The 14345-nt window shown below is 44.6% G+C and overlaps 1 protein-coding gene across 4 annotated transcripts; it reads left to right on the forward strand.

Annotated features, from left to right (window-relative positions):
• The first annotated feature begins 2 nt into the window (after window positions 1–2).
• Window positions 3–14092, forward strand: tfr2 (transferrin receptor 2). 4 transcript variants are annotated; one of them, XM_031755973.2, is made up of 18 exons: window positions 3–92; window positions 2835–2870; window positions 2951–3167; window positions 3242–3425; window positions 8579–8719; window positions 10107–10215; window positions 10291–10533; window positions 10614–10753; window positions 10822–10997; window positions 11070–11189; window positions 11307–11389; window positions 11467–11530; window positions 11609–11676; window positions 12723–12793; window positions 12933–13017; window positions 13095–13319; window positions 13403–13543; window positions 13680–14092. In XM_031755973.2, the coding sequence occupies exons 2-18, from the start codon at window positions 2850–2852 to the stop codon at window positions 13932–13934; spliced, it is 2343 nt and encodes a 780-aa protein (XP_031611833.1). In that variant the 5' UTR covers window positions 3–92; window positions 2835–2849; the 3' UTR covers window positions 13935–14092. The 4 variants fall into 4 exon arrangements, with proteins under 4 accessions (XP_031611833.1, XP_031611835.1, XP_039464930.1 ...); XM_031755974.1 differs by lacking the exon at window positions 3–92 and adding an exon at window positions 914–945; XM_039608996.1 differs by having other exon boundaries at window positions 7–92; window positions 2835–3167.
• Window positions 14093–14345: the final 253 nt, after the last annotated feature.

Raw genomic sequence — 14345 nt, forward strand, 5'->3', positions numbered from 1 at the left:
AAAACAAAGCCTGAGCTCATCCTGACCCATGATGAAGCTCTGGATCCTGACCTGAGAGCAGCCGGAGTCCGAACAGAGAGTTGGAGGTGAAGGTAAGAATCTCCTGAGTGTGTTTGTGCTGCAGACTCCATCAGGTTCAGATCCTGTGGTGCTGTAACTCACTGCTGTCTTTCTGCAGATGTTTCTCAGCTTATAGCATCAGAACAAATCAGTGTGGTGTGTTTTTGACTGCATGGGCTTAGGTGAATAACGATGGATGAATAAGGTTATGAAGCTGCCTTTGGATGGTGCACAGAGAGCTCTGTATGAGAGGAGAGAGAGGGTTAAATAGCTGATTGGACAGCAAGCGTTATTTTCTGTGTTGCCAAGTTAAAGGCTTGGGGGGGAGCAGGTGAGTACATTCACCACACTGCTGAGGGTGATCTTCAGAGAACGGAGCTGCCACTCGAACCAGGCGTGTGAAGGACGGCTCAGCCCAGCAACCTCACCTGAGAGCATTTACAAGCAGAGAGAACTCAAACCTGCCGAGTCGTAAAAAAGCTACACATACAGAGACATTTTGGACTGGTGAAAATCTTCAGTACTAAAAACTGAACTTTGTAAAAACTGTTAGAACAAAAGCAAAAAATAAACACATCAAATAATCACATTTCATACCCAAAAAGTTCAAAGGTACACATTTCAGGGCTGCAAGTTTCTGATCGCTGTTATTTTCTTCATAGCCACAGTTCTGATCAGCTGAACAAGAAAAACTGAAAAATAGAAACAGAAGAGCTCAGAATAATTAAAGAATGAAGACTAGTGTTACAGGTGTTTCAGTTAGTGTGTGTCTGTGGACCGCAGCCGGGGCCAAACACCCCTCAGACTGCTGCTCATCAGACTTCACTTCATGCACTGATTGCTGGAGCTCAGAAACACAGACTCACCTGTCCAAGTGTCTCGCAGGTGAATGTATGCAGTTTAGAATGAAGGTGTATGTCTGTGAAGGTTCTCAGTCATCCAGGTCATCGTAGTCTAAGGAGTTTGCAAAGAAAAGCATTTGGACTTCTTTAGGTTGCTTGAAGACATTTCACCTCTAATCCGAGAAGCTTCTTCAGTTCTAGGGTCAAATGGTGGAGAGTCCCAGATTTAGGTTTTGAGATCCTTCCCAGACGCCTTAATGCCCACTCACATCCTGGGCCTCTTGACGTCAGGAAATCACATGATAGGGTGGGGCTAGGTTTCACAATGAGCTCACTTGAAACCTTGGCTGATTGTGACCTACACCTGCTTTCACACCTTGGCTCATGTGATTAGGTAGAAGATCATTAGCAGTGATGGGAATAACGGCGTTACAAGTAACGGCGTTACTAACGGCGTTACTAACGGCGTTACTTTTTTCAGTAAAGAGTAATCTAACTAATTACTATTTCTATCGTTACAACGCCGTTACCGTTACTAACAAGAAAATCTGATCGCGTTACTATTTTTCAACAAACAGATGGTTGAAGCTGTGTTCAGCTTACCGCATCTTATATCAGTTGCACGGAAGCAGCTGACTACGTAAGTAATCTGGACGCTACAGCTTTAAGCAGCTGCGCGCTCCCGCGGACGGTAATCACTTTCTGGCAGACGATCACTTTTTGGCACAACACCTGGAGCTAAGGGGGCAAAATAATCGCATGAGAGCTGCTGTTTGACTGAGGAAGAATAAAGTAGTCGTGGTAAGCCAATCACATGACCACTTTAAAATGACAAAGCAACAAGGTGATATATACCAGTTTTTAAATTGTGTTGATAGGCCACGTAAAACCAGAGTCATGATAAACAATATATACGCGCCGTTTTTCCTCAATAGTTTCGTCATGTTTACTGTCTAAGGACAGCGCAGCGAGACCTCTCTGCTTATGAGCAAAAAAAACCCAAACCTGCCCTTTCGTGTTGGTGGAAAAATGCACCATGTCGACCAATCAAAAAATGATATGGCAACATGACATTTGGTTGTTTAGGAAGACGTGGAAGTTTTAGGAGTGACGTGTTGTCTTGTGTAGTTAATGTGTAGTGTTGTGGATAGTTTTGTGTTGTGTGTCAGAACAATGAGGCGACTGCTGTCTCCAGGCAGAAACAGGAGTGATACACCTGCTGCTGTCAGACCTTGTTTGCAAACCTTGTGCATAGGATTTTAAAATTGTCAATTTATATTTGCATTTAAAGTTATGAAATATGATTCATTAAACATGTTTATGGTTGTTACAGTAAAAAATATAACTTTTTCTACTCTGATTTTATGTTTTTTGTCTGATTTTGGATCAATTGTGTTAATACAGTATGTCAAAATGAAAACATGACTGTAAATTCAGACATGTGAGGTTGTGCTGAAAAGAATGATACAAAACAAGGCAAATAAACTGTTTTTAAAGGTAAAATGTGGAGGGAAAATCAAGAGTAGTTAAAAATGGCCAATTATACCCTGGACCCCAGAGGGTTAAACATTTTTTTTAAAGTAACGCAATAGTTACTTTTCAAGTAATTAATTACTTTTAGCATCTTGTAACTCAGTTACTAACTCAGTTACTTTTTTGAAGAAGTAACTAGTAACTACAATTAATTACTTTTTCAAAGTAACTTGCCCAACACTGATCATTAGGGGGTTCTTTTGTTCCTTATGGGGGATCCTCCCCCAGGGCTTAAATCTAGGACTCTCCACCATTTGACCCTAGAACTGTAGAAGCTTCTCAGATGAGAGGTGAAACGTCTTCAAGCAACTTAAAGACGCTTTTATTTCCAATCTCCTTAGACAATGGAGGTGTATATTTTCCTGTTACTGAGATTATTCCTGTGTTTTGTACCTGCAGAGCTGCATTGTTACCATGACGACCCACCTGACACAGGTGAGACACATGTGACACACAGATGAGACAAGCTCCGCCTCCTTTCCCTTGTTACCATGGTTATATCTTTCTCTCGGGAGGCTTCCTTGATGTCCGTCCACCACTCAGTGTCTGATGATGATGAAGAAGAGGAGGTGGGAGGCGCTCAGCGGGCGGAGCTGAGGCTGGCGATATCAGAAGACGAGGAGGAGGCGGGTCCTTTCAGTGACCTCACAGCTCTGGTGATGAGGTATCGTCATGGATACCGGCGATGCTGTGTGCTGTTGTGTGTGGGCGGAGTCATCGTGTTCACTGCTGGTAAACAGATGCCAATCATTTTAACCGATTAGTCTCATCATGTGACTAAAGTGGGCATTGCTTCTCCCTCCCAGCGTTCCTATTAGCCTATGGCATCTTCAGTGGGCGGTACCACTGCTCCCAAGCGGAGCAGGGGCATGAGCAGCAGCTGGGTGGAGCTAAAGCGCCCTCAGAAGGAGGGGCGGGGCTTTACTTGGGAGAGCTGAGGTTGATGATGAGGAAGCTGCTGCAGGATGAAGACATCCACAACACAGTCAGGTAATGCTCGCCACCACATACCATAAAGCACACCGGATTATAAGGTGCATTAAGCAAAACAAAACAGTCAGATAAGTCAAACTTTACTCAACTCATTCTTCTTGCTTCCTCCACTTCTAAACCATTGATTCATTAATGTTGAATTCTCTCACAGCTGCTCTATTTCCATGTGGAGGGATGAACAACAGTTATAAATGGTCATGAGAATTTGCATAATTATGATTAAGGAACTGACCTCCCAGCCCATTGTTCCTTCAGTGGGCTGGTTTCAGTCATTATGCAAATGTACTGTTTATAAGATTGGGGAAACCTGCAGTCAGCTGAGACTGAAGAAGTCACTTGGATGAGTGACAAAACGTTTCTCCCACAAAACGCTATGTCTAGATGAACAGAATCAACTTTTGGAGAGCTCTGCATTTAGGTTTTTCAGCTTATCCTGACGTTTTGTCTCGTAGTGCCGTCTTAAATTAAATTCCTTAATTACAGCCACATTAGCTCCACTAATAAGACACACGGGTTTACCAGCAATGTCTGTAAACATATATTCAGCCTCCCACCGGTGCTGAAAGGCTCTGCTTTCAGAATCAACTTTTCTCTCCACCATTGTGAGCGGCTAGCTTCGCACAGAAGTTTGACTTGATTGACGCGGGAATGTTCCCAGCTAGCCTAGCGTTCAGCAAGGAGGCTGCAGCGCTGCATTATGGGATCTGTAGTTTGTATATTATTAGCGCCTCATATCGCCGGGCCATGCATAACAATAATAGTACATCTATATAAAATGATCTCGGGGCCGGATATAAATGTACGCTGGGCCAGATGTGGCCCGCGGGCCTTGACTTTGACACATGTGGTTTACAGCATCCTGCCATGCGACTGCATTTGTCCCTAACCATCGGGAACCCTCACCTTAACTTTTATCGAGTGGAAAAAAGTTTGCGTTCATCCTCCAGCTTCACTGTGTTTATGTTATGCTAACATAGCTGTGTCGCTAGCGATCACGTAGCACATCATTATATACCTTCAGTAACCCTACAAACGTCCCTGCTGTTTAGTTTTCTGTCTTCATTTATGTTGGAAGTGATAGCAGAGCAGTACGATTCAATTTTTTCAGAAATCTCTCAGTCAGAACATGCTCTATTATCTTTAGGTGGAAGCTAGCGTGCTAACTTCCTGCTAACTTCTAACTCCGTTAAATTTAATAAATTCTGTCTTAATGGATGCCTGAATGTTAAACTTAATAGTTACACCTAGTACAGCTGATCATTGATTAAAGAGTACTCCACGAGGCTCCTGACTACGGTAGCCGTAATGCTCCGACAATCTATCAAGCGGTGCAGCTTCGTAGCATACCAAAGTCGCACTAAAACATTTTTTGACAGATTTTTGAGCTCCGTGTACCACATAAAATCAGTTCGAGGTCAGTATGCACAACCAGAATTCATACATAAGGCACACTGTCGATTTTTGAGAGAATTAAAGGATTTTAAGTGTGCCTTATACTGCGGAAAATACGGTAACTGAGTACAAGTAAAAGCTATAAACTTCCGGTATGATGGCGCCTGTGTTTGGCTTTGCCGCTGCCTGCCGTGGTTTCTCTGTGCTGTTTTTTTCGGCCTTTTTGCTTTCGCTTTTTGTCACTAATGTGTTGGCTGCCCTTGTCTATGATCGCCTGATGCTATTATCCATCCGATCCTTTATGATAAGTCGAGATGCCTCATCCTCCTATGGTATTTTCCATCCTCCGCTGCCGACACCGGTGTCTGGATCTTCGTTAGGTGTCATCAGTGGCGCCTTTCTGTGTCCGCGCAAGTCACGGAGGAGGAGAGGAAAAAGAGCAGGTGTCCAGGTAAAACTCAGACTGTTCTGGAAGCGGGGACTAGCTGTGCCTGGATCTATGAGACGGCGCTACCTCAGGAGTGTTCATCCAGACTCTCCTGTTGTTTGGCCCTCCATTCCCGCGGTGAGTGGAATTTATGAGCGTCACGGATCAAACTCTCTGTTTCTTCGTCCTCTGAATCGGGCCGCTTCTGTTAATAATATGTCTTCTACTTCACTGAGCGTGTCGCTTTTTAATGCTCGATCAATGACTAATAAAACGTTCTTGCTGAATGATTTTATTCTTTCCAAGAAACTGGACTTCTTATTTCTAACTGAAACCTGGCAGCGCGATGGTGACTTTTCATCCTTCATCGAACTCTGTCCGAGTGGGTACTCCTTCATCAGCCAACCTCGGACGTCGGGTCAAGGAGGAGGTGTCGCTGCGGTGTTTGGAAGCCGGTTTTACTGTCGCGCAGTGTTGGTCGGACATTTTTCATCCTTTGAACTACAGCTGGTTAGAAATGGAAATAAAGATCCGTTTTACTGCGCTGTAGTGTATCGTCCACCTGGCCTAAACAGTATGTTTTTAAAGGAGTTCAGTGACTTTTTATACTCGACTTTGAAGCTGTCCAGACTGGTTATAGTTGGGGATTTTAATATACACGTTGATGATGACTCTGACCTCTTTGCCAGAGGTTTCCTTAGCGTCATGGATTCTTTTCATTTTACTCAGCATGTGTCTGGTCCCACACACACCAAAGGACACACACTGGACCTTGTTTTTACTTTAGGTTTAAACATTGATTTTATTTGTACTGAGGACATTTTTATTTCGGACCATCGTTGTATTCTTTTTAACCTGTCTTTTCATCTGTCCCTCTCTCCTATTCGACATGTGGTTAGCTCTCGCATCTTAAATTCCTCTACTGCTGTTAAATGTTCCGATACCTGTAATTTAGTTTTATCTCCTTATAACGATGTTCATTTTTTAACAAATCTTTTTAATAATCATTGTCTTTCTATTTTAGACAATGTTTGTCCTGTCAAAACTAGACTAGCTCCGGTTTCAAAGTCGTCCCCTTGGATAAATGACAGCATTCGCTTCTTAAAGCGTTGCTGCCGTAAGGTTGAGCGTTTATGGAGGAAAACGCGTTTGCATGTCCATCTCCTTCATTTAAAGGACCTTTTAGTCTCTTTTAACACTTCAGTTCGAGATGCGAGGGCTGCCTATTTCTCAGACTTAGTGTCTAAGAGCAGAGGTAACCCCAAGGTACTATTCAACACCATTAGTGATAGTGTTGCTCCTGCTCCACCTGCTGTCCCAATTTCATCAAATGAAGATTGTGAAAAATTTCTTTCTTTCTTCGTTGATAAAGTCAGTAACGTGAGGAACAATATCTCTCCTTCTGTGTCTCTCTTGTCTGCTCCAACTCAAGCTAGGCCTGTAATTTTAGAAAGATTTTTACCTGTGTCCTTACCTGAGCTGGTCAAGTTAATTAATTCAATGAAAGCATCCTCCTGCTCTCTTGATATTTTACCTGGATCTTTGTTTAAAAATGTCTTTCAGTCTATTGGTCCCTGTGTGCTCACAATTATCAATACCTCACTGGTTTCTGGTCAGGTCCCTGTTTATTGTAAGAATGCTGTTATTCACCCACTGTTAAAAAAAAACCTAAGTTTGATGCTTCTCTTCTTAGTAGCTAGAGACCGATTGCAAAATTACTGTTCATTGCTAAGATTTTAGAAAAGGTTGTGGCTAAGCAGCTTATAGCTGTTCTAGATGAATACAGCATTCTGGATAAATTCCAATCTGGCTTTCGTAGAGCTCACTCTACTGAAACTACACTTCTTAGAGTCTCCAACGACATTTTGATGAGATGTGATGCAGGAGAATGCTCCGTTCTGTTGATGTTAGACCTGACCTCCGCCTTTGATACTGTGGACCATCATATTCTGCTAGATAGGCTGAGACACTGGGTGAGTATATAAGGGGCTGCTTTGGACTGGTTTGAATCCTATTTGCATGAACGATCCTTTTCTGTGGCTACCTCTAAGTACAGTTGCTCTTCTACTTTTCTTGCCTATGGTGTGCCACAAGGTTCAGTTTTGGGGCCTTTATTGTTCTTGCTGTATTTACTTCCTCTTCAACACTTATTGAGCACTTTTAAGGACATTTCGTATCACTGCTATGCAGATGATATTCAGTTATATATCTCCTTTAAGCCCCATGATGTTTCCAAGCTACAGATTTTGCATAAGTGCATAGACTCCATTAGAGGTTGGATGGCTGGAAACTTTCTTCAATTAAATGAGGAGAAGACTGAAGTCCTTGTTTGTGCTCCTAAAAATTTTGTACCTAGTGTTATGGAAAACTTGGGTCCACTTGCTACATTTGCCAAACCATCTATCAGGAACCTTGGTGTTACTATTGACTCAGCCCTGACTTTGGATGCTCATGTAAAATCTCTGGTTCGCTCCTGTTTTTATCACTTGAGAAACATTGCTAAGCTGAGTCCCATTGTATCGCGCTCCGAATTAGAAATTGTCATTCATGCATTTGTTTCATCTCGTCTGGACTATTGTAATTCTTTGTTTACTTGTTTATGTAAAGCCTCTTTGGAGCATCTGCAAGTTGTTCAGAACGCTGCTGCAAAGCTTCTGACCAAGTCCTCCAAGTATTCCCATGTCACACCCCTGCTGATTCGGCTGCACTGGCTCCCCGTTAAATTCAGAATCCACTTTAAGGTTTTGACCTTGACTTTCAGGGCTCTGCATAGACAAGCACCAACATATATAAGTGAACTTTTACATCCATACATTCCCAGCAGGTCCCTGAGGTCATGTGACCAGGGCTTGCTGATTGTCCAACACACGAGGCTGAAAACAAAAGGCGACAAAGCTTTTGTAACTGTGGCCGCCAGATTGTGGAACTCTCTCCCTTTGAGCCTGAGATCTGTGGACTCCGTGGTCGCTTTTAAAAAACAGCTAAAAACTCATCTTTTTAAATTTGCTTTTGGTTGATTTTTATTTTTAGGTTTTAGCTTCTGTGAAGCACTTTGTGATTTTTATCTTGAAAGGTGCTATATAAATAAAATGTTACTTTACTTTCTTACTTTAGAGGTTTTCCAGCAGGTAATCAGGTGGTCAACAGAAAATTCATGTAATGTCACCTGTTTTATAATCTTCAGACTCAGCATTTTTACCCTCGCCACCTTTTTCAAACCCAAACGATGAGTGAGCGAGAGACCCACCCTGTCAACCATCCCTGCTTCCTTAGGTCCTATTGCAGTGTCAGGTCCTATATGAATAACTTGTGTGTGTGTATGTGTGATCAGTCGCGTGAGCAGAGCAGCTCATCCTCCAGGCTCCTCGGAGGGTACCGCTCTGGCTTCAGAGATCCTGCAGCGCTTCAGGGATCTGCAGATGGACCACACCTGGACCGAGTCGCTATACGCCACGCTGCAGTTCCCCGACAGGTAAGAGTCGGAGAAGCTCCCCCACACTCAGGACAGACCAGCCACAACATACCCACCAAACACTTAAAGCTGGGCATACACTGTGCAATTTTTTCAGTCGCGTTATTCAGCTTCTGCTCAAACTGTACGATTGACTCGCAGGGGTTAGAAGTTCATAGGTCACGATGCTCTGATGCGACCTGAGTGCTCACACTGTGCGTCCATTAAATGAAGGTTATAACAGAAAATCTGTCGCTCGCTCTCCCTCTCTGTCTTTCACTCACACAGACACGCACACCATCAACTTTGCTAAATTGCTAATGAAAAACATTGATCAGGCAGCTGTGATTGAGCAGCAGTGTAGATCCAACTATTTTCACGGTTGTTGTGGTCATGATAATTTTGTGAGGCCACATCGAAAAGGCTCGGATGAGCTTTCCAAAGTTCTACAACTGCCTCCATCGCTTGTGTCCAGATCACACGCTGCACTGCCGCGCTAGTCCGTCTTTTTCACCGACGTTTGTGTGTTTGCGCGTGCGCAGTGTGAGCGGCTGCGGTGACAAACCTGTTTGAAATCCTCCCGACCAAGCGATTGATGATCGGGAGCTGGTCGAGAGGTGTTAATCGCTTCTTGTTACCCCACGTATAGTACATGATGCACGACGCACGATGAAGGCCAAACTCGGGCCGATCACCAAAACGGTCGCACGACTCAAAAATCGGCTCAAAATGGGCCAAAAATCACACAGTGTAAGCCCAGCATAACATGTCACATCAGGATACCTTTGGGTCTTAAAGGGATGCTGCATGTTTCACAGCTGTTGGTAAAAGTAGGTAAAAGCACCGGAGTTACTGGATGATGTTTGGGGTTCACTTCTGATTTATGAAAGCTCTTTAAGATAAGATGGGGCCTTATCATTTAAGACCTTGTATGTGAGGAGCAGGATTTTGAGTTCTGGATTTAACAGGAAGCCAATGAAGGGAAGCCAATACAGGAGAAATATGCTCTCTCTTTCTAGTCCCTGTCAGTACTCTTGCTGCAGCATTTTGGATTAATTGAAGGCTTTTCAGAGAGTTTTTAGGACTTCCTGATAATAATGAATTAAAGTAGTCCAGTCTGGAAGTAATAAATGCATGAACTAGTTTTTCAGCATCACTCTGAGACAGGATCCTCATATGTTTTTAATGGCATCCCTTCTGAAATGTTTCCAAAGCAGTGACTTGATCAGAACGAATGAGAATGACTCTGTAATAACAATATAAACAGCAGAAAAGGACTAACGGCTGGATTTAAAGACAGAAACCAAACCCACATTTACACACAGCTCAATATAAAGAGGTATTTAACATTTCAGCAGTGCTCTAATTTGACCACCAGAGGGCGCTACATTCATTTATTTGTGTGCAGGTCTCAGAGGAGCTCTCTGAGCTTGGTGGACTCTGCAGGTCGGGTCTCAGAGCAGATTCCTCTCAACCCGTCTGACTACTGCCCGTACAGCGCCACAGGAAATGCCACAGTGAGCCAACCAGAAAGGAAGTATTTGTCACCATGGTAACAATAGTCAGAGTTACCAATGTATGTCTCTTTGCAGGGGGGTGTGGTCTATGCCAACTACGGCCGACCGGAGGATTTTAAATGGCTGAAACGTGAGGACGTGTCTGTGGCTGGCTGTGTGGTGGTGATGCGTGTTGGGGGCGGGGTCAGTTTTGCAGAAAAGGTCTGGTTGGCTGAGAAGAACGGGGCAAGTGGAGCTTTGATCTACCCTGACCCTGCCGACGTGCCGCAGGACCCTCGCCGCCTTGGCCTGAACACACACACTGCTGTGTCTGAACATGTAACACACACACAAACAAACATTATCCACGTCTCCTGGCCAATAAGCATCCTCATCTCCCTTCTGTTGTCCAATCACAGGTCCACCTAGGGTCAGGGGACCCCTTCACCCCTGGCTTTCCCTCCTTCAATCACACTCAGTTCCCGCCCATTCAGTCCTCCGGTCTGCCACTCATTCCAGCCCTGCCAATTACTGCCACTGTGGCCTCCAAGCTGCTTAGGTAAGCCCCACCCCTCAGGTAACCTGCCCAGGTGTGAGTGTGACTCACAGTGCTGTTCTGTGTCTCAGCCAGCTGACAGGTCCGTCCTGTCCTCGGCCCTGGCAGGGTCGGCTGCCGTACGTGCGCTGTGTCGTCGGTCCTGAGTTCAGTAACGGTCGCAGAGTCCAGATGTCGGTTCAGAACGTGATGAAGCCCATTCTGCTCAACAACATCTTCTCATCACTGGAGGGCAGAGTGGAGCCAGGTACGCTCTGCTGACTACACACAGAGACAGGTGAATGTGCCACAGTGGTAAACCTCAGTATCTCCCTGTCAGACCAGTACATCATACTGGGAGCTCAGAGGGACTCTCTGGGTCCGGGAGCCGTGAAGTCCGGAGTTGGAACTGCGATCCTGCTGGAGCTGGCTCGAACCTTCTCAGCCATGGTGAAGAAGGGTAAGACTCACCTGGATGCATGTGTGCTTACTGTGGTGGTGGGAGCTGAAATGATGCTGGTATTACTTTGGTGTGTTGATTCCTCTGATTTATCTGAACTGATGGATTCGTTTACAGGTTTCAGTCCAAGACGCAGCTTGTTGTTTGTCAGCTGGGATGCTGGAGACTTTGGGAATGTTGGAGCAACCGAATGGCTTGAGGTTCAGCCACAGAAAATACAAACCAATTTTCACAGTTTATCAAAATAACTGCCTGACCTTTGATCTTTCCTTGACAGGGTTACCTGTCCATGCTTCACCTGAAGGCTGTGGCCTACTTCAGTCTGGACCAGGCAGTCATGGGTAACAGAGCTTGAAGCCAATCAGAAAGCATTTTCTTTGCTACCCAAACATAGTGTCTTATGTTGTCCTTCTCATCAGGTGATGAGGTCCTGTCAGCTTACACCAGTCCTCTCCTGGTTGACCTGTTGGATGCTGCCATCAGACAGGTGAGTGTGATACATTTGTGATGCATTAATACTGAGTGCAGCCTGTGGTCACACAGCTGGATGGAGCTCATCGCCCTCACACATTTATTTAAAAAAAATAATGTTAATCCTATTTTTCTAGACCTGGAGTCCCTCAGGGATCTATACATGGACAACAGCTGACCTTTGTGTACATGCTATGGAGATGACACACTCATTTGCAATAAACACTTTAAAAATATCAAGGTTTTAATATAATATATGAATTGAACCCCACAATTTAGTTCTTCTGTCCATTTTGTGTGGCTGAAATATAATTGTTGGATCATCTATGTATGCACGGTTGAGATTATTGTTTTTGAGTTGGGAATGATCCCAGACAAGCCCCAATCATGTAACAGTAAAAGCATGAATCTGTGACCACACTACAGTTAAATGTATCTACAAATAACTTTTATTCACAAAGGTGAGTCTGGACTGTCCGTGCCATTGCCTCTAAAAAACTAAATTACTGGACAGAGAAAGGCCTTATTTTCCAGCCTCTCTTAACCGTTTATCAACCAAGAGTCATGCAAGCCTGGGATTATTTTGTAACTTTGGGTGTTAAATGAAAAAAATTATTCTCATGTTTCAGAAAACATTTTAATTTTTTCCCTAGCCCATAATGGTTGAGGAGGGTCATGTGAAGTGTACATTAGGCCTTGTGCCACCATGACAAACTGAATATTCCCATAAACCTCATCTTCTCGAACAGAAATAGAGTCACACTCATTGAACAGAATAGAATAGAATTCAACTTTATTGTCATTGCACATGTACATGTACAAGTACAAGGCAACAAAATGCAGTTTGCATCCATCCAGAAGTGCTTTGGCAATAATATAGATATATTACATTATATGGATCTATTATAGGTATGTTACAATGTACACGGTATGAAGGTATGTTATGAATATGCTATAACTATAAGTATGTACAGGCTGTGGTAAATAAAGGGTTAACTGGAACAATCAATTGATTACCAATCCACATGATGCTGTGCATGAGTGGGCCTTCATGTGTTCCAGGTGGAGCATCCCAAACATGCAGGCCAGAGCATCTACAGCCAGGCGGAGAGAGATGGAGGCAGCTGGAGGATGTGAGGACACTCACACACACACACACACACACACACACACACACACACACACACACACACACACACACACACACACACACACACACACACACAGATGTTACTGTGATGACGCCTGACTGAGCCGCTGCTGTCTCCTTAGTATGAAGCCACTGTATCTGAACAGCGGTGCTTTCAGCTTCACGGCGTTTGCAGGAGTTCCAGCCATGGAGCTCAGATTCACTGAGGTACACGTTACACGCCAACAATATACATACTCACTGTCATGGTACATGATGTCATGTTATCCGTGTCACATTTTCAGGAGCGAGCATATCCATTCATCAACACACCATTGGATAGTGTCTCACGCCTGCAGGAGGTGCTGGGGGGTCGTCTGGGGGTCACGGGCCGGAGCTTAGGGGAGCTGGTGGGGGAAATGGTGCTGCGATTGGCCCACGACCACATCCTGCCGCTGCGCATCACTTCCTACGCCCAGACGGTGCTGCAGTTCAGCGCTCAGCTCAACAAACACTCTGCTGAGCTGCAGGTAGCTCACCTGTTTGAGTGTTTCTACAGATGTTTAAACCCGTCGCTGTCATGTGACCTCTGTGTGTGTGTGTGTGTGTCCAGTCCAGAGGTTTGTCTCCTCAGTGGGTCTTCAGCGCTCGAGGAGATTACAGCCGAGCGGCAGAGACACTGCAGAGAGCCATCGACTACAGCGACCTGCACGAGCCCACCATAACACGCTTCTACAACACCCGCATCATGAAGGTACGAGTACTGCAAACAGTACTGCAAAACCCACATTATTAAGGTATGAGTACTGCAAACAATACTGGAACAGCTGATTCATGAACATACGAGCCCTGTACAGAGTACTGCATGTCTTCTCATGTGTATCCTGCAGGTGGAGTACTACTTCCTTTCTCAGTACGTGTCTGCAGTTGAGACGCCATTCCGTCATGTGATCCACGGCCGTGGCAACCATACTCTGAGCGCGCTCACTGAGCACCTGGGCCTGCTGACCTCTGACCCCGGACGCTTCGACGAGAGCAGCTTCAGGCGGCAGCTGGCACTGTTCACGTGGACGCTGCAGGGCGCCGCCAATGCTCTGAATGGAGACGTGTGGAGCATCCACAACATGCATCGCTTCACCCACTGAGGCCTCTGCGTGCCTGCTCCAGAGTGATTGATTATTAATTATCGATCAGTATCTATTTATGTGCAGATATGAGTTTACATTGCAGACATTCAGGTCAATGATTGTTCATCAATCCTTTCACTGATTTCACTTCCATTAAAGTGTTTTACAGACGATGAGATTCTTTATCTTTCCTTTCATCTTCCAAACAGGGAGTTAACATCAGTGACATCATCATTATCATCATCACCAGCTGTCTAGCTCATATCAGTGGTATATGCATAAACCAATTCGTGCCTATTGGTTTATGCATGTGGCTCAGAGACTGGGTGTTGGGTCTTAACTCAGACCCCGCTGTATCCAGGACTTATTCCCATGAAAGAAAAACAAGGCAACAGTGTTCGATCGATTACTTGCGCAAGGGAGGCCTCA

The sequence above is a fragment of the Oreochromis aureus genome, linkage group 3 (assembly GCF_013358895.1).
Source record: "Oreochromis aureus strain Israel breed Guangdong linkage group 3, ZZ_aureus, whole genome shotgun sequence".
Taxonomy (NCBI): Eukaryota; Metazoa; Chordata; class Actinopteri; order Cichliformes; family Cichlidae; genus Oreochromis; species Oreochromis aureus.